General features: G+C 44.3%; 1 protein-coding gene across 2 annotated transcripts in view; it reads left to right on the top strand.

Annotated features, from left to right (window-relative positions):
- FA2H (fatty acid 2-hydroxylase) overlaps positions 1-24,880 on the top strand; it is a 65,690-nt gene that overhangs the window by 27,262 nt on the left and 13,548 nt on the right. For both annotated transcript variants that reach the window (XM_044269945.1, XM_044269944.1), the window contains exon 2: positions 18,298-18,384. In XM_044269945.1, coding sequence (XP_044125880.1) covers positions 18,298-18,384 — 87 coding nt within the window. The remainder of the gene's footprint in view (positions 1-18,297; positions 18,385-24,880) is intronic.

Genomic DNA, 24,880 nt, shown 5'->3' with positions numbered 1-24,880 from the left:
GCCATGACACTACCACCACCATGCTTCACTGATGAGGTGGCATGCTTAGGATCATGAGCAGTTCTTTCTCCATACCCTTCTCTTCCCATCACTCTGGTACAAGTTGATCTTGGTCTCATCTGTCCATAGGATGTTGTTCCAGAACTGTGAAGCCTTTTGTAGATGTCGTTTGGCAAACTCTAATCTGGCCTCCTGTTTTTGAGGCTCACCAATGGTTTCCATCTTGTGGTGAACCCTCTGCATTCACTCTGGTGAAGTCTTCTCTTGATTGTTGACTTTGACACACATACACCTACCTCCTGGAGAGTGTTCTTGATCTGGCCAACTCTTGTGAAGGGTGTTTTCTTCACCAGGGAAAGAATTCTTCGGTCATCCACCACAGTTGTTTTCCGTGGTCTTCCGGGTCTTTTGGTGTTGCTGAGCTCACCGGTGCGTTCCTTCTTTTTAAGAATGTTCCAAACATGAGGCCAGGCCTAATGTTTTTGCTATCTCTCTGATGGGTTTGTTGTGTTTTTTCACCCTAATGATGGCTTCACTGATAGTGACAGCTCTTTGGATCTCCTCTTGAGAGTTGACAACAACAGATTCCAAATGCAAATAGCACAGAACTCTGGAGCCTTTTATCTGCTCACTGTAATTGGGATAATGAGGGAATAACAGACACCGGCCATGGAGCAGCTGAGAGGCCAATTGTCCCATTACTTTTGGACCCTTAGCAAGTGGGAGGCACAGATGCAAACTGTTGTAATTCCTGCACCGTTCACCTGATTTGGATGTAAATACCCTCAGATTACAGCTGACAGTCTGCAGGTAAAGCACATCTTGTTTGTTTCATTTCAAATCCATTGTGGTGGTGTATAGAGCCAAACATGTTAGAATTGTGTAGATGTCCCAATATTTATGGACCTCACTGTGTGTTAGGATTAGATACACAGCTCAGCAGACAGTATAAGATAAACTTTATTGAAAGTGTATTCCCATCTGGGACATTGACCGCATATCTCCAGATGTAAACTGACAGACATGTCACCCTCGTCCCTCCGAGACCTGTGACCTTGGGCAGGAGTGACTCCCCGCAGCCGTCGCCCAGTATCTGGGATGGTTCTGGTTTTGCACAATTGTTCCAAACTTTCCAGAAATTCTCATCTCTAAAAACCTCTTCAGATTTTGGTATAGGGCCTCCCACAGTCACGCTGCCTTCCTAATTATTGTGCGTGTTCTCTTCCCTTCTCTGCCCCCCCCCCCCCCCGTCCCAACATTATAGCACAAAATATTGCAGCGCCCATCACCTTCTGTACTCGCAGGCGCATTCTCTTTCAATACAATCATCAAACCACCTGAGAATGTCCGCAGATCAGGCAGAGAACTTCTCCATCATTACCCCCATCATACCTCCATCACACCACCATCATACCTCCATCATTACCCCTATCATACCTCCATCACACCACCATCATATTCTTATCATTACCCCTATCACACCTCATCATTACCCCATCACACCTCCAACATATTCTCATCACCCCCCATCATATTCCATCATTAACCCATCACACCTCCATCCATTACCCCCATCATGCCTCCATCACATTCTGATCATTACTGCCATCATACCTCTATCATTACCCTCATCACACCTCCATCAGATTTACAATTTATAACACCTCCCTCTGCTGAAATACTCTGTGCTGCTGTGCCCATGTGAGTCCCGGGGACCATAAAAACCAAAAAAAAATTATGTTTTTGCTCCACTTCACGTGTCTGGGGTCTGGGAAACGTCCCGGATAATGATCCTTTCATAAGCTCTGCCGCCTCTGGGACTGGTATTTCCAGTTTAAGTCAGAGATGGCTGAAAACGAATGACAGCTAATCTGGATGTGCCATGATGCCTCGTCATGTCCCAGAGCGGCTTCTTGAAATGTCACTTTGCTACAGTTACCTGCTCGCACCCTGGGGTCGGGAGATGGGCATGCTGCTGCAGTGTGAGGGCTGTCACCTGTATGGTCTGCATTTTGTATTCTCTGGTGATCCCTTTTATCAGCCATTTCAGGCTGGGTGGGGACTGTATCCTCTTGTCTTACTTTTTGGGACAGGTGTGCCCTTAACTAATATGACACAGCCCTGGTTTCATGTTGCAGGCCGATTCATTTCATAATATATCTACAGGATGGTCGCAGCTTAGTTTTAGTAATACAGAGTTACATGGCCAATTCTCTCTGCCTGCAGCCACCACTAGAGGGAGCACATTGCACGCCTGGATACATAAACCGCTTAAAGGGGTTGTCCCATTACAACAAGTCGTCCCCTATCTACAGGATATGAGATGTACTTGATAGGAGGGACTCCGACCACTGGGAAAGGGCTCTGCATAGAACTAGAGTTACATGACCAATTCTCTCTGCCTGCAGCCACCACTAGAGGGAGCACATTGTACGCCTGGATACATAAATCGCTTAAAGGGGTTGTCCCATTACAAGAAATCATCCCGAATCTACAGAATAGGAGATGTACCTGATAGAAGGTACTCCGACTGCTTGGAAAGGGGCCCGTGTTTTGCCCATTTGAAAGGAGCTGCGGACGTGCATGTGTGCTGATACTCCATTCAGCTCTAGAGGGCTGCCAAGGATAACTGAGCCCTCGTACCTGGCTATTTTTGCCAGCCCCATAGGGTTGAATGCAGCTGAAGTGCCAATGCGTGTCCGCCGCTCTGAAACACGGGCCCCTGTTCTAGTGATTGGTGGGGGCCCCTGTAGTCATGTGCCAATCCTGTGCATATTGGATGATTGTTTGTAATGGGAAAAGCCCTTTAAGTAAAATTTGGCATCAATTCCCCCCAGTGGTTTTTGGGTTTCGTTCTTATGCCAGTCACAATGACGACATGCTCTTTTGGGGTGTGCATGACTTTTTTCCATTTTTTTGGGAGGAGGCGAGGTGAGCAAAAACAATAATTCTGGAAATTTTAGATTTTTTTGTTCTACGGCGTTCACCACGAGGGATAAACAATAGTGAGGACAGTTTCTGCAGCGTCAACAGTTACCCCTTTTTTTTTCACATAATGAATGGGAATAGTTTTTAACATTTAATATTTGTGTATTTTTTTATTTTGTTTCAAATTTAAAAATGTAAAACTTTTTTTACATTTTTTTTTGTCCTACTGTGATGGCTTGTATAGTATAATACACTGCAGTACTTATGTATTCCAGTGCATTGTGCCCTGCCAAAGTGAAAAAATGGCAGTCCTGAGGGGCTTCACTCAGCTTCAGCTGCTGTGATGACCACTCAGATTTCCACAGTTGTACCACGGAAGGGTCCCCTTTTCCTGACTGCGGCATCAAACAGGTTATATGGCTGGAATCTCGGTTCTCTCCGATGCCGCCCATTGCAGGCAAGCGTCACCCACAGCGTATGGATCACCCACCATGTATGCTTTAAGAGGTTAGATTCCAGAATAAAACCTTATGTAGAGAGCTCCCCCCAGTGGTGGCAACCAGAACTGGATTCTTTGACTGAATATGCAGAGCATGTGGTACAAATCACATTCACATCAGTGTCTACATTCTACATGGCAATAGTCAAGGCAGTCCCATGAACCAGGCTGAGAAGGGGCGGGGTTTATTCACATTCCAGGGGTGGAGCTAGAATTTCCTAATTTTGGAAATTCAAGTGTTGGTAAGTATGTATCTGTTGAGTGAGAATATTCATGTGAATGGTGATTTGGATCCTCACAGGTCCCTATGACACCTGATGGAAATCAGAAGAGGACATGTCATCAGAGTTTCAGTAGTGCAGCCTCAGGCTTTAGGCCTGTAACTGGGCACTTGCACAGAGAACTGCTGCATCGGTCGGCGGATCGTGCTTCTTTTGTGCATGTTGAGGACCGACTTCCAGTCTGGCCATTCATCTATAGCGCGAGTCACTGGTGCCATATCGGGAGCGTGCCGCTGTCTGTAGTGACCCTGCCCTGTTGACAGGACGTCCCCGTCGGTCCTGGAGATAGTTAACAATTGATTGTAGAGTAAATAGCTGGTTTTCATCGGCACCTGGTACAGGGATCACAAGGGCGCGTGCACACTTATCTGCCACAGCCGCTGTTAACCCTTCACACTGTGACATTGCTTCTAATCTGAAGATACGAGCAGCTCGTTAGCGCAGAGTGTCCTTCATGGAACCCGATGCCGCCATGCGTGGGGGTGATAATCCGAGCGCCTCTGTGCGTCTAAACCTTTAGTAACCCCCGACTACCTCTATATATCCTGTAAAAAATGCTGATGGTTGTCAGGGGCCATAGGTGGCGGTCATGTGACATGTAAAAATTTCTAGAACTCGTGGTGAAAAAAATCAACACTAAAACATAACTTTTAATAGTGTCTTATAAATGTGAGAAAGTCAATATCAAGTCCATGATGCCTGCACACCACCCTGTATGTCCATATATATGGCGGAGGCAGGGTACGAAACGCTCCCCCTGGAATTTCCCCCATGAGTCTTTTATGCCCTAATGATGGGGTCGACCCCATCCAGAACCTTTCCCTGTCATCAGGATCTGGATGTTCCTATTTTGGGGGAGAATATGTTGTACCCCAGCAAGGAAATAATTTGTCCTTATGTGTTTCATCTGCAGATGATCAGAATCATCCGGGGACAAGGGATAAGGAGCACAGCGGGTCACCACGCTCCAGAGATACAGCGCATGGCGGGCTCCAGATGTCATGTACCGCGCTATGATATCAGTCAGCGCATAGACGCTTAGCGCTGTGTGTTATAAGCAGTTACTGAGCGTGTTCTTCCCCGATGTCACTTCCAGAATCACCGGTGACGTCAGTACCGAGCTCAACTCACTGGGAGGCAGGGACATAATGCACTGTCTCTATTTTTGCAGATGACACCGTGCAATCTATGGGAGATGTCAATGAACTACAAGCTGACAGACACTCTGGGTGTCACTGGGAGGGTCACTTGTAGAGAAGGATTTGGGTGTCCTTGTAGATTACAGATTAAATAACAGCATACAATGTCAATCAGCTGCTTCTAAGGCTACCAGGACATAGTTATGCATTAAACGAGGCAGGGATGTAATACTACCACCTTACAAAGCGTTGGTGCGGCCTCATCTGGAATATGCAGTTCAGTTTTGGGCACCAGTCCATAGAAAGGATGCCCTGGAGCTGGAAAAGTACAGAGGAGAGCGACTAAACTCATAAGGGGCATGGAGGGTCTTAGTTATGAAGAAAGATTAGAAGAATTACATTTATTGAGTCTTGAGAAGAGACGTCTAAGGGAGGGGCATGATTAACCCATACGAATATATAAATGGGCCATCAAAAAATATGGTGGAAAGATGTTCCATGGGGCACTGCCTCCAACTGGAGAAGAAAAAGTTCAGTATCCAGAAGCATCAAAGCTTCTTTACTGTAAGAACTGTGAATCCGTGGAATAGACTACCTCAGGACGTGGTCACAGCAGGACCGGGGGACGGGTTCATAAAATACTTTGATAAATTCTTAAAAGTAAATATCATTAGCTTATGGTTTCCTAAAATTCCCATCCCTTCCCATCCCTTGGTTGAAGCTGACGGACCTGTAACACTGCACCTAGAGGTGGGGGTATGTTGGTTGCTAGGTAACAGACATGCGCCTCGTCGTTATACAGGGGACGCGATATGGGTGCTCCCAGTAACCAGTCTATAAACTGGGTGGCAAATCATGGGAGTCTTAGTAGTGGGACCGATACCAGCAAAATAAGGATAATGAACGAAACCTGAATGAAAGAAGTCTCGTCCACGTGGACTTAATGAACAGAGACATTTTGCACGTCTCCTCGATGTGTATCTTACACTTTATTTCTGGATTACTGTATTTTTCGCTTTATAAGATGCACTTTTCCCCCCCAAAAGTGGGGGGAAAATGGCTGTGCATCTTATAAAGCAAATACTAGTGAGCACTTCCATTATGGAAGCTCTCACTAGTATGCTTTAGGTGGCGAGAGAAGGGAGGGAAGCGCTGCAAGCGCTTGTAATACTCACCCTCCCGGTCTTCGTTCCTCCCCTGTCTTCCCGGCCGGCGCTGTACTGTTCTGACCGCGTACAGTGTCAGGACGTAGTGCGCGCTCTATGACCTGACGCTGCACGCAGTCAGATGACAGAGCAGCACCGGCCGGGAGGACAGGGGAGCGTGACTTCTGCCGGAGGTGGAGAGGAGCGCCGGCACAGGACACGTAAGAGATGGTTTTTATTTTAATCCGATCTGAGGTCTGATGGGGGTCTTTCTATGGGATGCCATAAGGTCTGATGGGGGTCTCACTATGGGCTGATATATGGTCTGATGGGGTTCTGACATAAAGGGCTGATGTGATGTCCTGATAAGGCAGTCAGATGTGATGTCCTGATATTTATGGGTGCCTGATCTGATGTTCTGATGTCCTGATATTTATGGGGATCTGATCTGATTTCTTGATATTAATGGGGGTCTGATCTGAGGATCTGATATAAGGTCTGATGAAAAATATTATTTTTTTCTTATTTTCCTCCTCTTAAACCTGGGGTGCGTCTTATCATTGGGTGCGTCTTATAAAGCAAAAAATACGGTAGATGGGACTACCTGGATTTTTAGCTTCAGTTCCCCATGTGATGTTACCGTTCCCCTTTTTAGAAGCGCTGTCAATGATAGATTTTCTTGTCGATGGGTAAATTGTGACGCGCTACATTTGGACTGAGGTTTTTACGATGACGGTTTTGTTCATTATCGTTATTCTGTGGCATCAGTCCCGCTACTAAGACTCCCATGATTTGCTACCCAGTGTATAGACTGGTTACTGGGAGCACCCATACAGCGTCCCCTGTATAATGACGAGGAACACGTTGTTTATCGTCCTAACAACCCACATACCTCCTCCTACGTGCAGTGTTTCATAATATGGTTGAAAAGAGACACAGGTCTGTCAGGTTCAACTAAGAGATGGGCGGGGATGTGAATTTTGGGAAATCATAAGCTAATGATGTTTACATATGAGGATTCACCAAAGCCTTTTATAAACCCGTCCACTGTTCCTGAGGTCGACTATTCACAGTTCTTACAGTAAAGAAGTTTTGACGCTTCTGGAGACTGAGGGAGAGGGATTTTACATAGAATAGTTTTTCACCATATTTTTTGATGGCCCATTTATATATTTGTGTAGGTTAAGATGTCTCTTCTCAAGGCTAAATAAATGTAATTCTTCTAATCTTTCGTCATAACTAAGACCCTCCAGGCCCTTTATCAGTTTGATCGCTCTCCTTTGTACTCTTTCCAGCTCCAGGGCATCCTTTCTATGGACTGGTACCCAGAACTGAACTGCATATTCCAAATGAGGTCGTACCAACGCTTTGTAAAGTGGTAATATTACATCCCTTTTATCGGGGGAAGGGGAGAACATGCACAGTAACTGCTTATAATACACAGCGCTAAGCGTTTACGCTCTAACTGGCAGACATCATGGCAGTACATAACATCTGGAGTAGCAGTAGCTCTGGAGCGTGCCGACCCACTGTGCTCCTTATTACTTGTCCCCTGATGATTCTGGGGATCATCTACAGATGAAATGCGTAAGGACTCATATGAATCAATATTTCCTCACTGGGGTACAACATCTTCTCCCCCAAAATAGGGACATCCAGATCCTGATAACAGGGACCGGTTCCAGATGGGGCCACCCTTTTCAGGGCGATGACTCCATATTAAGAGGTCATCAGGACATAACAGGCTCATGAAGGCAATTCTAGGATGAGCGGTCTGTACCCCTGCTCCGCCAAACATATGGGCATACAAGAATCTTCACCTTTAAGTTGCCGACTTTGGTAAGACCGTTCCTTTTTCCACCCTGGCTCAGGACTGAAACTACGTTTATGTCACTAGATCATTGAGTCCCAGTTCCTTGGTCTGACTTAGGCCGCACATTACCTTGTGACCCCCTTATTTCGGTAGGCGTGGTGTGCAGACATTTCTAACATCGGGGACGTTGATATTGACTTTGTGTTGATTTTGCCACCATTGGTTCTGGAAATTTTTGCATTCATTTCTGGTGATCGGTGAGGGACCAGTGACACGCTTTGTATAATCATGTGACTTGCACCACGCTCCTGTGGGGATGTTTCTGTGGTCGACTAAGCTCCTGACGGCTCCTTCTTGTGCTATAGGGGTAACGTACTGTATACAGTGCAGCTGTGCGGCCCTTCACATGTACCATGTTACCTGCCATACATAAATCATGAAGGGAGCGCGCTGACTTTAGGAGATAAGACAAAGCAGGTGCACGGGCTGAGGAAATCAGAAGTCACCTTGGAGGCTCAGAACCGTCAAGAAGTATTATAGTATTTATATTCTTGTACATAGGAGGCAGTATTATAGTAGTTATATTCTTGTACATAGGAGGCAGTATTATAGTAGTTATATTCCTGTACATAGGGGCAGTATTATAGTAGTTATATTCTTGTACATAGGAGCAGTATTATAGTAGTTATAGTCTTGTACATAGGAGCAGTATTATAGTAGTTATATTCTTGTACATAGGAGGCAGTATTATAGTAGTTATATTCTTGTACATAGGAGCAGTATTATAGTAGTTATATTCTTGTACATAGGAGGCAGTATTATAGTAGTTATATTCTTGTACATAGGAGGCAGTATTATAGTAGTTATATTCTTAACCATATTTCTTTTTATTGAAAGAAAAATCAAGGCCATAGCCCACACATGACATTACAATGATAGCAATAGGGTACAAGATAGTTATCCAGTATACATGCCAAGTGCAAACAATACAAGCTGTCATTGACATTGATCACATAATGAAAACAAAGAAAAGAGAAAAAAAGGGGGAGAAGGGATGTCAGGAGGGGAAGGAGGGAAGGGAAACCAGGAAGGGATATACTTCTGCTCTATCAAGTAAAGTTTCTATAGACTTTCCATGGAGACCATAATTTTAAGAAGCGAGAACGTGAGTTATTCTCCCAATGCTCTAGCTCCTCGAAACGGTAGATCTGATCCACCTTCTCAGACCACATAAGGGTAGTTGGCGGGGAGTCATTCTTCCACAAAAAGGGAATGAGCAACTTAGCCGCAGTGAGCAACAACGTTGGAAGGTCGTATTTGGTAGGTGTGAGGGAATTATTCGGGCACCACAGTAAAATAAGCTTGGCATCCAGTGATATAGTAGTTATATTCTTGTACATAGGAGCAGTATTATAGTAGTTATATTCCTGTACATAGGAGGCAGTATTATAGTAGTTATATTCTTGTACATAGGAGCAGTATTATAATAGTTATATTTTTAAACATAGGAGGCAGTATTATAGTAGTTGTAATCTTGTCAATTTTCTTTTTATTGAGCAGTATCAATAAATACATAAAGGATCCAACTCCTTGTAGTAACTGCACAACAGGGAAATTAGTGCTTACAACATAGGCATACATGTTGCAGAGACATTTGCAATGTATACAGAAATATCATGTTCTACTACAATACATGTATTGACCATAACATAAAAATGGATACACAACAAGGTTATTGATCCAAGAAAGAATGTACTTGGTTATGGACACATGATATAAAGATCAACCTAACTTAGTGTAAATAAGAATTTAAGAGAAACTGGGAGATGGAGGTTAGGGGTATGAGAGGATGGGAGAACAGGGAAGGGAGGGGTGAGAGGCCTTAGTGAACAAGGCCCTCCTGGGCACATTAACATCTACTGCCAATTTGATATGGTGAAAGCTAGTGGAACCATTAGTCTAGTATATGCTAAAGGTTTCATTGATTCCAATAGTAAGGGGTCTAAGGTTGTAAGGATCACCTATTAATCCTTTCAGCCAGGGCTTAATTGGTCCCTAGGGCTAGGAGTCTAAATGATAACCATGGTCTCCATGTCCTTAAATGCCTCTCATGCTGTCTGGTCTCCCAGCTCGCCAACTCCTCGAGTCGACAAATATGATCTACCTTGGTTATCCAGTGGGAGATTGTCGGGGGGGTCTTCGCTGAGCCATCTCTGTGGTATAAGTAGCCTTGCTGCCTGTATTAGGTGAGTGGCTAAATTTCTCTTAGAGGGATACAGGGCGGGCGTGGGAAGCCAGAGAAGCACCCGTTCTGGAGACAGCAGAATGGAGGTATTCTTTACCTTTATTAATTATGTCTGGTATTCTCTCCCAGAATGGGCGAATTTTTGGGCAGGACCAGAAGATGTGTGTCTGAGTGCCTGAATCCTCTTTACATCTCCAGCACCGGTCTGTGCTGCTAAGCCCCTTCAGGAACAGTAGTTATAATCTTGCACATAGGAGCAGTATTATAGTAGTTATAGTCTTGTACATTGGAGCAGTATTATAGTAGTTATAATCTTGTACAAAGGAGGCAGTATTATAGTAGTTATATTCTTGTACATAGGAGGCAGTATTATAGTAGTTATATTCTTGTACATAGGAGGCAGTATTATAGTAGTTATAGTCTTGTACATAGGAGCAGTATTATAGTAGTTATATTCTTGTACATAGGAGCAGTATTATAGTAGTTATATTCTTGTACATAGGAGGCAGTATTATAGTAGTTTTATTCTTGTACATAGGAGCAGTATTATAGTAGTTATATTCTTGTACATAGGAGCAGTATTATAGTAGTTATATTCTTGTACATAGGAGCAGTATTATAGTAGTTATATTCTTGCACATAGGAGCAGTATTATAGTAGTTATATTCTTGTACATAGGAGCAGTATTATAGTAGTTATAGTCTTGTACATTGGAGCAGTATTATAGTAGTTATATTCTTGTACATAGGAGCAGTATTATAGTAGTTATAGTCTTCGTCTTGTATATAGGAGGCAGTATTATAGTAGTTATATTCTTGTACATAGGAGCAGTATTAAAGTAGTTATATACTTGTACATAGGAGACAGTATTATAGTAGTTTTATTCTTGTACATAGGAGCAGTATTATAGTAGTTATATTCTTGTACATAGGAGCAGTATTATAGTAGTTATATTCTTGTACATAGGAGCAGTATTATAGTAGTTATATTCTTGTACATAGGAGCAGTATTATAGTAGTTATATTCTTGTACATAGGAGCAGTATTATAGTAGTTATATTCTTGCACATAGGAGCAGTATTATAGTAGTTATATTCTTGCACATAGGAGCAGTATTATAGTAGTTATATTCTTGTACATAGGAGCAGTATTATAGTAGTTATATTCTTGCACATAGGAGCAGTATTATAGTAGTTATTTTCTTCTATATAGAAGCAGTCATTTGTCACTTATTTCCTTCCATTAGAAGGGGATGATAATACAGGGGAAAGAGACAATTCAATCTGTGCTTCCTCCTGGGATGTGATGGGACATTCAGTATGCCGCTGATGTCCTCACCACGTAAGTCAAGAATGATCCCTGTGTCCTGTGGAAATTACTGATGACTGGCGTCGGGTGAGATGACAGCGGTCAGTGTACCGGACACCAGTGGCGACAGCTCCGAGTCTCACCCCACGTAAAGAATGGGATGTGAATGTATGTGGGCTGCAGTAGATGGGCGCTGACTGTGCTGCTCTGTACTCAGCCTCTTGTGGAGGGAGAGGGTGGGAGCAGGAATCCTATGAATGCCGGGCCTGAGAGCACAATGATGGAAGTAAAGGGACTGCACATTCTGACAGTGTCATTGTATTAGCCCTTGTGCCTCTGGTTCCTTCTGTAGATTTTCAGAGTTTAAATTTTCTTAAAGTGCTTCACGAGAAGGTCCGCCAAGACCGGTGGACGGCTGAAGGTCAGCTGCATTAACGTAACAGGCTCCTTGTTATACACTGCAAATATTTGTGCGCTGATAAAGCTTTATTTAGATGCAGATACAAAAGAATGAGCCAAATGGCAGCCGGCTGGTGTAGCAGTAGCCATGCGGATTAACCTCTATTACAATGATCAGCAACCTTCGGCATTTCAGCTGCTGTGGAACTACAACTCCCAGCAGTCACTCTTACTTGGCTGTTCTTGTAGCTCCCATAGAAGTGAAAGAAGGATTCTGGGAGCTGTAGTTTCAGAACAGCTGGAGGTTGCTGATCCCTGCTCTATCACAATGTAGTTCATTAGTGTAAGACCAATGCCAGGAAGCTGCCGTAGGTCCAGATGCCACATAACAAGAAGAATGCATCTAATCTGTCCATTACCAGCCTTATGCCCCTACACCAGTGCTGTGCAGCTTGTGTTTCTGGACTACATCTCCCAGCATGCCTGATTTGCAACAGCTGGAGAGTCAATGGTCTTACCCCAATCTAGAAATCAGCAGGGACCATTCATTACCCTCCTACATGCAATAAAAAAATAAGTATTACACTCCCCCCCCCCCCCAATCATAAAGAGGTGCCAGGCTTCACCTTTCAAACAGTACCCTGTGCCATACAGTCGCCAAGTAATAGTTCCACCGCAGCGCCCTATGATTGCTGTGCGATACAGGGTTGGAGCAATACTGACAGCCGGGCCACTGAAGTTGTCAGGCAATAATGACATCTGCGGGCACTTACTGGCCGCTTCCCCAGCAGGACTGCTGCCGCCATATGGTGCATTAGATAAACCACTTACCGGATGGTAATCCTGCAGAACTGGATCGCTATAACAATTCTCCAGAATTGGTATATTTTAGGTTAAACTGACTTGTCAGACCTGCTTCACAGGGAAGGGAAGGACAAGACTAGGTCACTGTTTGAACTGCAAATATAACCCGGTGGACCCAGTTCTCTCAAGAACCTGCTCCAGGTTCTCTGTAATGAGGCAGTGCCACCTAGTGGCCATATTGCTGTGAAGACAGTAGTGTTCGTAGTTAGGGCTGAAAGCAAAGCATTGCGCATATTAGAGGCAATTGCGGAAATGGCCCGCCGCCATGACATTGGCTCATCACAAAGCACTCCCCAATCCGAGGACAGGAGGGTCTGGTCGCCCCCATAGGAGATCAGGGTGAGCCTGTAGCCTCCTGATTTCCAGTGGAGCAGTATATCTGTCAGCTGAACTCTCACAGTGCACTGCACTCGGGTAATGGAGCTGCAGATGAATGCAGCTCTGGATGTGACTAGAGTATGAGACAAGATGGAACTATATGTAACTTTTTTTTTTTATCGTTTTACTTGACAAGTGGGATACGGTTTCGGGCGTGGGAGGGGCTGCCAGGTTCTCATTTGAATTCTCCTCGTTTCGAGGTTGCTCCAGTCGGTCCCCGTACGGAACAAGTCTCCATGTGTACAGCAGATTGGTACATAGACAAGACTCCCACTGTTGAGCGCACAATATCCCTCAGAGCACGTGCCAGCACTCCCAGCCGTACGCCACAGCCTGGAACATGGGGAATGTTGGAGCAGGTTTTATTTCTTATCTAAAGTATACACTTTGTAATTGGTGATACAAACGGTTCCTCAGTTATCCCTCCTGTCTACTACGGGGGAAAAGTGCCTAGAGTGTAATTAATAAGGATTTTGTTTTTCCAAAATGAATTAATTATATAGTGTGCCTAGTGTGATAAGCAATGTGTGTGTATCTAATATATAAAGCTGAGTGTGTGTGTGTGTGTGTGTGTGTGTCCGCGAAACGAATCCGCACCGTCGCATTTAAAATCACAAAATTTGGCACACAGGTACATCAGGTGTCCGGGAAGGTTTTAGACCAGGTCCCTGCTCTCTAAGACGTACTGTTCCTGAGATATTACCAAAAAATGCATTAGCCAATAGAAGCTTGGTCACATGACCCTCATCAGCCAATAGAAGCTGGCAGGTCCTCCAGTCTCCACATACACAGTTTTACATTGTATTGTACAGTGACAATAAAGGCATCTTATCTTATCTTTACTCCAAGTTTCCATAACAACCCAGCCATTTATCTTCACTGCTGTAGGAGAGCTTTAAGGAAATAGGATAATCGCTATTGCAGTAAAGCCATGGCCTAATAGCACTTAGTACCTTATTTCAAGATGCGCCTTTGTTCCAGCAATAGATGTTTTTATCCTCTGAAAATCCAGTTTATTTGGTATGCAAATGAGCCAGTAAGGTGCCCACAGGGGCGTCACTCTTGCAGGAAGGAGCCCAGACACGCCCCCTGCCACAATGTGTCCACCCTCAAAAGACTTAAAACCCTGCCCCCAGGTCCCACTAAGCTACACCCCTGATCTGGTTAGGCCACACCCCCTCAAACTCCTGAGCCAATGGGGATTGAAAAAATGAAGGTAAAAATCAACTTCTGTCAGCTGCAGGGGTGGGAGGGACGGTGACTTTCTCTCTGCAGCTTACACTCAGACAGCACAGTGCTGCTGTCTTAGAGTGAGCTGTTCAAAAGGACACGCCACCGATCCAGTAAGGGCCACTGCTAAGGGGGCGGGCCCCTGTGGAGGTCACTGTCAAGGGGGTGGTATGCTGTGAAAGTCACTGTTAAAGGGGAAGGCTGCTGTAAAGGTCAAAGTTAAGGCGGTGGGCTGCTGTGGAGGTCCAATTTTAAGGGACGGGGCACTGTGGGGGGGGGGGTCAGTGTTTCGGGGGTGGGGGGCTGTGGAGGTCACTGTTTTGGGGGCGGTGTGCTGTTGATGTCACTGTTTTAGTGGATAGTGTTGATATTTTTTAATGACACACACAAACATTAAATTAAATAGATTAAATATCTATGGGTCCTTCAGCTAGTGTGTGTATGTATATATATTCGACAAGTAGGGAATGTTGGGAGACTACAGCTCTGAAGCCTGCAGAATAGTGAGCGCAGCTCTGGAGTATAATACAGGATGTAACTCAGGATCAGTACAGGATAAGTAATGTATGTACACAGTGACTCCACCAGCAGAATAGTGAGTGCAGCTCTGGAGTATAATACAGGATGTAACTCAGGATCAGTACAGGATAAGTAATGTATGTACACAGTGACTCCACCAGCAGAATAACGAGTGCAGCTGTGGAGTATGATACAGGATGTGTCTCTGGATCACTACAGGATAAGTAATGTAATATACACAGTGACTGCACCAGCAGAAAAGTGAGTGCAGCTCTGGAGTATAATACAGGATGTAACACAGGATCAGTACAGGATAAGTAATGTATGTGCACAGTGACTCCACCAGCAGAAAAGAAAGTGAGTGCAGCTCTGGAGTATAATACAGGATATAACTCAGGATCAGTACAGGATAAGTAATGTAATGTACACAGTGACTGCACCAGCAGAATAGTGAGTGCAGCTCTGGAGTATAATACAGGATATAACTCAGGATCAGTACAGGATAAGTAATGTATGTACACAGTGACTCCACCAGCAGAATAGTGAGTACAGCTCTGGAGTATAATACAGGATGTAACTCGGGATCAGTACAGGATAAGTAATGTAATATACACAGTGACTCCACTAGCAGAATAGTGAGTGCAGCTCTGGAGTATAATACAGGATGTAACTCGCGATCAGTACAGGATAAGTAATGTATGTACACAGTGACTCCACCAGCAGAATAGTGAGTGCAGCTCTGGAGTATAATACAGGATGTAACTCAGGATCAGTACAGGATAAGTAATGTATATACACAGTGACTCCACTAGCAGAATAGTGAGTGCAGCTCTGGAGTATAATACAGGATGTAACTCAGGATCAGTACAGGATAAGTAATGTATGTACACAGTGACTGCACCAGCAGAATAGTGAGTGCAGCTCTGGAGTATAATACAGGATGTAACTCATGATCAGTACAGGATAGGTAATGTATGTACACAGTGACTGCACCAGCAGAATAGTGAGGGCAGCTCTGGAGTATAATACAGGATGTAACTCAGGATCAGTACAGGATAAGTAATGTATGTACACAGTGACTCCACCAGCAGAATAGTGAGTGCAGCTCTGGAGTATAATACAGGATGTAACTCAGGATCAGTATAGGATAAGTAATGTATGTACACAGTGACTGCACCAGCAGAATAGTGAGTGCAGCTCTGGAGTATAATACAGGATATAACTCAGGATCAGTACAGGATAAGTAATGTACAGTATGTACACAGTGATGATGATGAATGCTGTATCTTGAATCACGTCCTTGACTTTTGTATGAGTTTTTTAGTAGAGTATGCTCCCTGCTCACGCTGCAGCCCCCCTGTTATGGGAATGGTACAATAGTGGGTGTTTAGTGAGATTTCTCCGTGTGGCGCTGTCAGCAGGTGACGCTGTCCTGTGTGATATGTGTGATCAGGGTCTGGATTAGTTGTATAATCTGTACTTTAGAAATTTGTTGCTTTTCTCATCCGTCTCATTGGGGGACACAGACTTGACCATAGGTATAGCTGTTGCCGCTAGGAGGCGGACACCAAGCACACAAAGTGTAAGCTCCTCTCCCCTTCAGCTATACCCTTCCTACAGGGACCAAGCTAATCCGCTTTAGCTTAGTGTCTCCCATTCGTTTTTGTTTGCCGCGACTTTTGTCTTTCCTGCAGTCGGGCATGGACCTGGGGCTGGCTCTCAGCTCTCTCAGAGGGCAAGTGTCAGAAATTTAGCTTTCATTTCAGCAGTTAAGACTTTTCTGCAGGGGGTGGCGCATACTGCGCCTCCCTTCCGTCCTCCATTGGATCCTTGGGATCTTAATCTAGTGCTCAACGCTCTCCAATCTTCTCTGTTTGAGCCTTTGCAGCAGGTGTCGCTGCGCTTCCTGTCTTATAAGGTGGCTTTTTTGGTTGCAATTACTTCTATCCGTAGAGTGTCGGAACTCGCGGCTCTGTCATGTCGGTCGCCCTTCCTGGTCCTCCATCAGAATAAGGTGGTCCTTCGACCTGTGCAGTCCTTCCTGCTGAAGGTGGTGTCGGCATTCCATCTAAATGAGGAGATCATTCTGGATCTGGTACGTGTATCTATCTGTCCCGGCATCTTTCAGGCGGAGGGATTCCCTGTTCGTGATTCCAGACGAGGGCTGGCAGCGTCAAAGACTTCCATTTCCAGATGGATTTGTTTGGCCATTGTGGAAGCGTACCGTGTTAATGGCCGGGCCCCCGCCCTTCCGGGTGACTGCTCATTCGGCTCGGGCAGTGGGGGCCTCTTGGGCGGTGCATCACGGGGCTTCGGCCCTTCAGGTGTGCAAGGCGGCGACCGGCTTGCATTTGCATACTTTTGCTAAGTTTTACAGGGTGCACACCTTTGCATCTTCTGTCGCTTCTTTGGGGCGTAGAGTTTTGCAAACAGCGGTTCTGATTGGCTGGGGGGTTGTAGTTAAGCCCACCCCCAGGGACTGCTCTGGAGTGTCCCATGGTCAAAGCCTGTGTCCCCCAATGAGACAGATGAGAAAACTACTCGCCGTAAAATCTGTTTCTCTTCCGTTCATTGGGGGACACAGCTCCCACCCATTCTTTTGTTATGGGCCTTTTTGGGCCTGTGTGGTTCTGGGTTTGCACATAATGAGATTTTCTTGTGTCTGGCTTCTTCTACTGCTTTTGCACTAAACTGATTTAGCTTAGTCCCTGTAGGAAGAGTATAGCTGAAGGGGAGAGGAGCTTACACTTTGTGTGCTTAGTGTCTGCCTCCTAGCGGCAACAGCTATACCCATGGTCAAGTCTGTGTCCCCCAATGAGACGGATGAGAAACAGATTTTACGGTGAGTACAAAAATCTAGTTTTTGTGGTTTTCTATTCAGGATGTTAAAATCTGTTTCTGGCTTTTCACGTAATGAGATTTAATGGATTTTCTTCAAGGTTCACTTCTCAGTGTATTAGAAATTGTCATTAAGTGGTCCAGAATCTGACATCACACCCATTAGCCATAGACCTGGACCACAAGGCAGCTTTAGTTGTGACGGTGGCATACATGGGAATGTAGTTACAGCGCTTCTCTGTAACCACGGAGTACGGTTCGGGCTACACGACCTGTTGTTCTATGTTATTTCACATCTTTATAGGAGTTTTATAAGTCAGAGCTCCGAATGAATGCCTCCTTCCCGATCCGCTGCATTAGATGCCCGTCTGAAGCCTCCACTAGGGGGAGCTCACTGCATACACCTTTATGTGTTTAATCTTCACAGAGCTCCCTCTAGTGGTGGCTGCAGGAAGTCAGAATGAGATCATTTGACTGTCTGTGGCATTTTGAGCAGCTGTGTAAAATAAAAAACAAGCTCTGACATGATGTGAATAATCAGAATAACATGTTGTCGTGATTGCAGTGTGTGAACCCAGTTCGGACCACTGCATTGATGTGGATCTCCTAGAGGTATATCCTGGACTGCATGGTGACTTGCCGTGCATTGTACCTGTAAATATGGTGTCCACTCTTTGTTATTAATATGTTAATCTTTTTTCTTTTTGTATAGCACTTGAGAGAGCGAGGGAATCGCTACACAAAGAAGTCGCCGCACTACTCTGACGGCATTCAGTTTACAACGTTCAATCCAGAAAAGGTGAGAAACCCGGATGCATCTTTGTTTCTAAGCGTAGGCGCCGATTATCGGTGATCTGATTGTTTGCTTTGGTCAGCCACTTTATTGCCTGTCTTTATTTTTACTGGGTGGCCCTTCTATGGAATAAATGTAGGTACGATGTAAAAATATGTAGTAATCTCACATCAGGCAGTGAAAGTTCTGGACTATTGGATGCCAGAATACAAGGAGTATGTCAGCAGATTTGACCATGCTAAATTGCTTACAGCACAAGGTAGTGGGTGGGGAGAGCAGGACAATATTACATTTGTTAAGATTTTGTTATCAGAAGTAATGTAAATATGAAGTTTTGGTCTGCCAGATTCTGCTCCTGCAAGTTCACAGGAGGCGGAGCTCTCTGCATTGCACTAATTTACTGCCCCTCCCCTCTTCTCTGAGTGGTCGCTGTAGAGGTCTCCTGATTGAATACTACACCTGTTACTCAGAGGGGAGGGGCTGTGAGGCAGCTCAGTGCAGAGAGCACTTTACAGTGAAGCTCCGCCTCCGGGACACTTGCAGGAGCAGAATCTGGCAGAATGAAACGTTATAATCACAATACTCCTGATAACAAAATTTGAACGAAGCGAAAACCGCGAAACGCACGTTGAGAAAGTTTGCCACATCCACAACAGCACTTTGGTATGTAACCCAAATGAATGCCTGATTGCCATTCATCTAAATAGCTAATTTTGATAAATATGTTCTAACACAGGCATGTCCAAAGTGCGGCCCTCCAGCTGTTGCAAAACTACAACTCCCAGCATGCCCTAAAAGCTGTAAGCTATTAGGGCATGCTGGGAGTTGTAGTTTTGCAACAGCTGGAGGGCCGCACTTTGGACATGCCTGTTCTAACACTTTATGGAGTGTCCGTACACTCCATAGATTATTATAGACGCACTATGCCATATGGGATGTAGATGAGCACTTTATTTGTGATCATCCCATTATGCTCTCGCCTTTTTAGGGTCTTTAATTGTTATTTAGTGTTTGGGCTCATGTTTATATTGCAGCAGCACAATACAGGGATTGTCCACATAGGACTCCATTTTATGTGATTATATGCATGCAGTATTTATTTTATGGTGTCATCTTATTTGGGACAGTCCGTTTCCAATTTTGGCATTAATCATGTATTATGGATTCTTCATTACTTGGTATTGATATGTGACGTGGGGCTTTTTGATTCCCTATTAGCAGTATATTATTTATTATGTATTTTAATCAAGTTTAATAAAATTGAATGTATTATTAAAGGAACTTAGTCTACTCTTGTTTTTTGATAGTATCATTGGTATATTTGTATAGTCAGTAGTTTCTCATGGTCAAAACTGCTGACAACTGTTTTTTTTATGCACTAAATTTTCTTTGTGTTCTGATTATTAGGATTATCAGGAAATGTCCTGTTGTTTAACCCATTTGCTGCCATGTTTTTATTTTTTCACACTTTACAAATTTCCACCCCACTATACAAACTGTGATCCTAATTAACAATGATAAACCCCCAATCCTTATATAATGCATTAACACGTTAAGGACCCAGGACGAGCATTCTCGCCGTGCGGCCCTTTCCCCCCCCCCTGCATGTGGTGACGCAATCAGCGGCAGAGATCCGGCTGTTACTGACAGTCGGATCCCTGCTGCATCCACCAGCATCGGTAATAACGCTGATGCATGTGGATTAACCCCTCATATGCTGCGGCCAACGCTGACAGCGGCATATGGGAGGTTTGTGCTCCCTCACCTCATCCATCGGGTCCCCGCGCTGCTGTGGCTTGGGGCCCGGCATGTACGCAATGTTTTCTTATGTAAAACTGAAACAAACAACCCAAAAAACTAGTCAAATTTGGTATTGTCGTGTCCGTGACAACCTGCTCTATAAAAATACCACATAATCTAACCTGTCAGATCAATGTAGTAAATAACAGAAAATAAAAACGGTGCCAAAACAGCTATTTCTTGTTACCTAGCCTCACAAAAAGTGTAATATAGAGCGACCAAAAATCATATGTACCCTAAAATAGTACCAACAAAACTGCCACCTTATCCTGTAGTTTCCAAAATGGGGTAACTTTTTGGGAGTTTCTACTCTAGGGGTGCATCAGGGGGGCTTCAAATGGGACATGGTGTCAAAAAACCAGTCCAGCAAAATCTGCCTTCCAAAAACTGTATGGCATTCCTTTCCTTCTGCGCCCTGCCGTGTGCCCGTACAGTAGTTCACGACCACATATGGGGTGTTTCTGTAAACTACAGAATCAGGGCCATAAATATTGAGTTTTGTTTGGCTGTTAACCCTTGCTTTGTAACTGGAAAAAATGGATTCAAATGGAAAATCTGCCAAAAAAGTGAAATTTTCAAAAGTTATCTCTATTTTCCATTAATTCTTGTGGAACACCTAAAGGGATAACAAAGTTAGTAAAATCGGTTTTGAATACCTTAAGGGGTGTAGTTTGTAATATGGGGTAATTTTTGGGTGGTTTCTATTATGCAAGCCTCACAAAGTGACTTCAGACCTGAACTGGTCCTGAAAAAGTGGGTTTTAGAAATTTTCTGAAAAATTTCAAGATTTGCTTCTAAACTTCTAAGCCTTCTAACGTCCCCAAACAATAAAATGGCATTCACAAAATGAAGTAGACATGTGGAGAATGTAAAGTAATAACTATTTTTGGAGGTATTACTATTATAAAAGTAGAGAAATTGAAATTTGGAAATTTGCTAAGTTTTCCAAATTTTTGTTAAATTTGGATTTTTTTTTGTAAATAAAAATGAAATTTTTTTGCTCAATTTTACCACTATCATGAAGTACAATATGTTACGAGAAAACAATCTCAGAATGGCCTGGATAAGTAAAAGCGTTTTAAAGTTATCACCACATAAAGTGACACTGGTCAGATTTGCAAAAAATGGCCTGGTCCTTAAGGTGAAATATGGCAGGGTCCTTAAGGGGTTAAAGGGCATCTGTCAGCAGTTTTGTACCTATGAAACTGGCTGACCTGTTACTTGTGCACTTGGCAGCTGAAGACATCTGTGTTGATCCCATGATCATATGTGTCCGCATTGCTGAGAAAAATGATGTTTTACTATATGCAAATGAGCCTCTAGGAGCAACGGGGGCGTTGCCGTTACACCTAGAGGCTCTGCTCTCTCTCTGTAAATGCCGCACCCTCTGCACTTTGATTGACAGGGCCTGGTGTGATCACATTTTTACTGCCTGGACCTGTCAATCAAAGTGCAGAGGGCGCAGACATTTTTCTTCTTCGAATTCGGAGCAGATTTCGCCCCTTCTGTGTGTTTACTTAACCTAAAAGAGCATTCCAGTATGGCTACTTTCACACTGTGCTTTGTAATACCCACTGAAATTATACATCCTAGACCCTAGATCCGACCCTCCTATTAAAGGGCTTGGCCAGCTTAGGGTACCGTTTAGAAATGTGCTGGAAGCTGCACTACAGTCAGCAATCGGAGCACGTCCATTGCTGTCCCTCCTGTGTAAACCTAACCAGTGTGACTAGTCCCGTCCATCAGTGGTCTCCATGCTGTAAGGGTACCTGCACACAGTGTGGTGTGCAGAAAATCAGCAAAAAAGCTGCACAAGAAAAAAAAACACACATAAATCCGCACTATTTATTGCATTTATGTGCTGTTTTTATGTGTTTTTTGTTGTGGGCTTTCTGTTTGTTAGCAACCCCTTTGAAGTGTATGGGGAAAACCACTGGACAGAAGGTGCAGAATAGTAAAAACAATTGATGCCGCAAATTTTAAATTCTGCATGGAAATAAAAAGCAAAGCGTACATGAGATTTGTCAAATCTGATATCGTACTACGCTGCATTTATTCTGGAAAACCGCACGTTAACCTCATTGTGTGCCGGCAGCCTAAGACTGCGCAGTGTTACACAATGGAGGCCACTGATGGACTGGTCTAGTCACACAACACGTAGAAAATAGGTCTCCATTCAATATTCAGAGTCACCATAGACGGCACAGTTACCTCACTATTGGCGGGTTTATACAGCTGGTACAAAGCGGGAAGGGTTAACTCCGCTTGTACTGAGCAGATGTCTCCTGTGGAGTCTAAGGGTCACGTAGGATAAGATACAGAGCTCCGGACTGATAACATATATATATATATATATAACGTATAGAGTTCTAGGTGATTTCTTCAGTTACTAGGGGTCACTGCGAAGTGCGAGGTATTGTCCCGTGTTATCAGCCAGCTCCTGGAAGCCTCCGCCCCACGCTATTGGCACAATGCAGATTACTCCACATGGTTGCACATTACATGATACGCAGCAGTTATTGTACGAGGGTGACGAGTTTATTTGCCGGGCGGCCTCCACCTGCTGTGTGAAGTGAAGCCACAATGGCTGACATTATGGTCATTGTCTTATTCCGTGTCTGAACTGGAGCGCGTTCACACAGAGGACGTTTTGGACCTGGCAAGGTCTGAAGAGAGAAAGAAATGGTTAATGTTAGTACAGCTTATTAGATTTCTGCTTAATGTATCTGATCATCATCTACTGAAGAAGTTGTAATTCTTCAGGACTGACAGCTCCCAGCATTCCCTGCTTCTTCAGTGTCTGCACAGAATTTGCTGATGACACCTTTACACCTGACACCGCAATGTTGTAGAAAGAACCGCCTGCAGTTATTTTCACCAACCACCAGTACTGTAATGTACACCACCTGTCCACCTGAATTTAACTAAACAAATAGTTCTGAGCCTCCTGTTGGATAATTACTGTATGGGCGATTATCTTTCAGCTGGCAATAGGTTATTTAACCCCAACTGGTGCAATGAGTTGCTTCTCATTTCTTAAACAAACTTGTCGAAAGACACATCTCGTGGTCGTGGAAAAGATGTTAGTCTGTTTGAGAAGGGTCAAATCATTGGCATGCATCAAGCAGAGAAAACACCTAAGGAGATTGCAGAAACTGCTAAAATTGGGTTAAGAACTGTCCAACTTATTATTAAAAACTGTAAGGATAGTGAGGGCCCATCGTATTCAAGGAAGAAATGTGGCGGGAAAAAAATCCTGAATGATCGTGATCGGCAATCACTTAAACGTTTGATGAAATCAAATCGAGGAAGAACAACAGTAGAACTCGGGGCTATGTTTAATAGTGAAAGTAAGAGCATTTCCACACGCACAATGCGAAGGGAACTCAAGGGATTGGGACTAAACAGCTGTGTAGCCATAAGAAAACCACTAATCAGTGAGGCAAACCAGAAAAAAGGCCTTAATTTGCTAGGGAGCGTAAAGATTGGACTCTGGAGCAATGGAAGAAGGTCATGTGGTCTGATGAGTCCAGATTTACCCTGTTCCAGAGTGATGGGCGCATCAGGGTAAGAAGAGAGGCAGATGAAGTGATGCACTCATCATGCCTAGTGCCTACTGTACAAGCCTGTGGGGGCAGTGCTATGGTCTGGGGTTTCTGCAGTTGGTCAGGTCTAGGTTCAGCAACAGTATGTGCTCCAGGAATGAGGTCCGCGGACTACCTGAACATACTGAAGGACCAGGTTATTCCATCAATGGATTTGTTCTTCCCTGATGGCACTGGCATATTCCAAGATGACAATGCCAGGATTCATCGGGCTCAAATTGTGAAAGAGTGGTTCAGGGACCATGAGACATCATCATTACCCATGGATTGGCCACCACAGAGTCCAGACCTTAACCCCATTGAGAATCTTAATTTTTATTTTATTTTTATTTTTTTGGTGTCGACAATTTTTTTAGGGACAGGCAGTGTATGTACACAGTGACTGCACTAGCAGAATAGTATTGAGGAAGATGGGTCGGCACTGCGGTTTTCACCTGGTGCACGTGTCCGGCGAAGGCGTCCCACTAGTATATAGTGAAGAAGGACTGGAGAGACGTTTATTCAAGGCATAATAGTATCATCAGTGACTAGTTTCGGCTCAAGCCTGAGCCTTTTATGCAGTTTGAAAAAGGCTCAGGCTTGAGCTATAACTAGTCACTGATGATGCTATTATGCCTTGAATAAACGTCTCTTCATATCGTCAAGAAAGTGAGCGCCGGAGGGGGGCATGGCCTGGCCGGCAATGTAGGGAGACGCGCACGCCGGAGATCCTGAGCAATACCTGCTAAAATCCTTCGCTATCCTGCGGCTGCTGTCTCCTGCTCATCCGAGAGCTAGTGGAGTTGTGCGGGCAGCCTCCCTGAGTCCACACAACAAAGAAGGAGAGAGAGGGACCAGGAGCAATGCCGGCGAAACAAAATGGGGCGGTGGATGTGGCGGCTCGCCTGGAGCAATTTGCCCGGGTTCCCCCAGCGGAGGAAGGTTTTACTTTGCCGCTTACCAATACCCATAATTTTTTTATTTTTCTTTCTATGGAGTTGCGTGAGGGCTTGATTTTTGCGGGACGACTTGGTATAATTTCATTGGTATTATTTTGGAGTAAATGGCGCTTTTTGATCATTTGTTATTCAGTCTTTTCGGTGGCAACTAAGAATAAA

This window comes from Bufo gargarizans, chromosome 10 (genome assembly GCF_014858855.1).
Source record: "Bufo gargarizans isolate SCDJY-AF-19 chromosome 10, ASM1485885v1, whole genome shotgun sequence".
Classification (NCBI taxonomy): domain Eukaryota; kingdom Metazoa; phylum Chordata; class Amphibia; order Anura; family Bufonidae; genus Bufo; species Bufo gargarizans.
The sequence above is the reverse complement of the archived record's forward strand: the minus strand, read 5'-3'. Positions and strand labels throughout refer to the sequence as shown.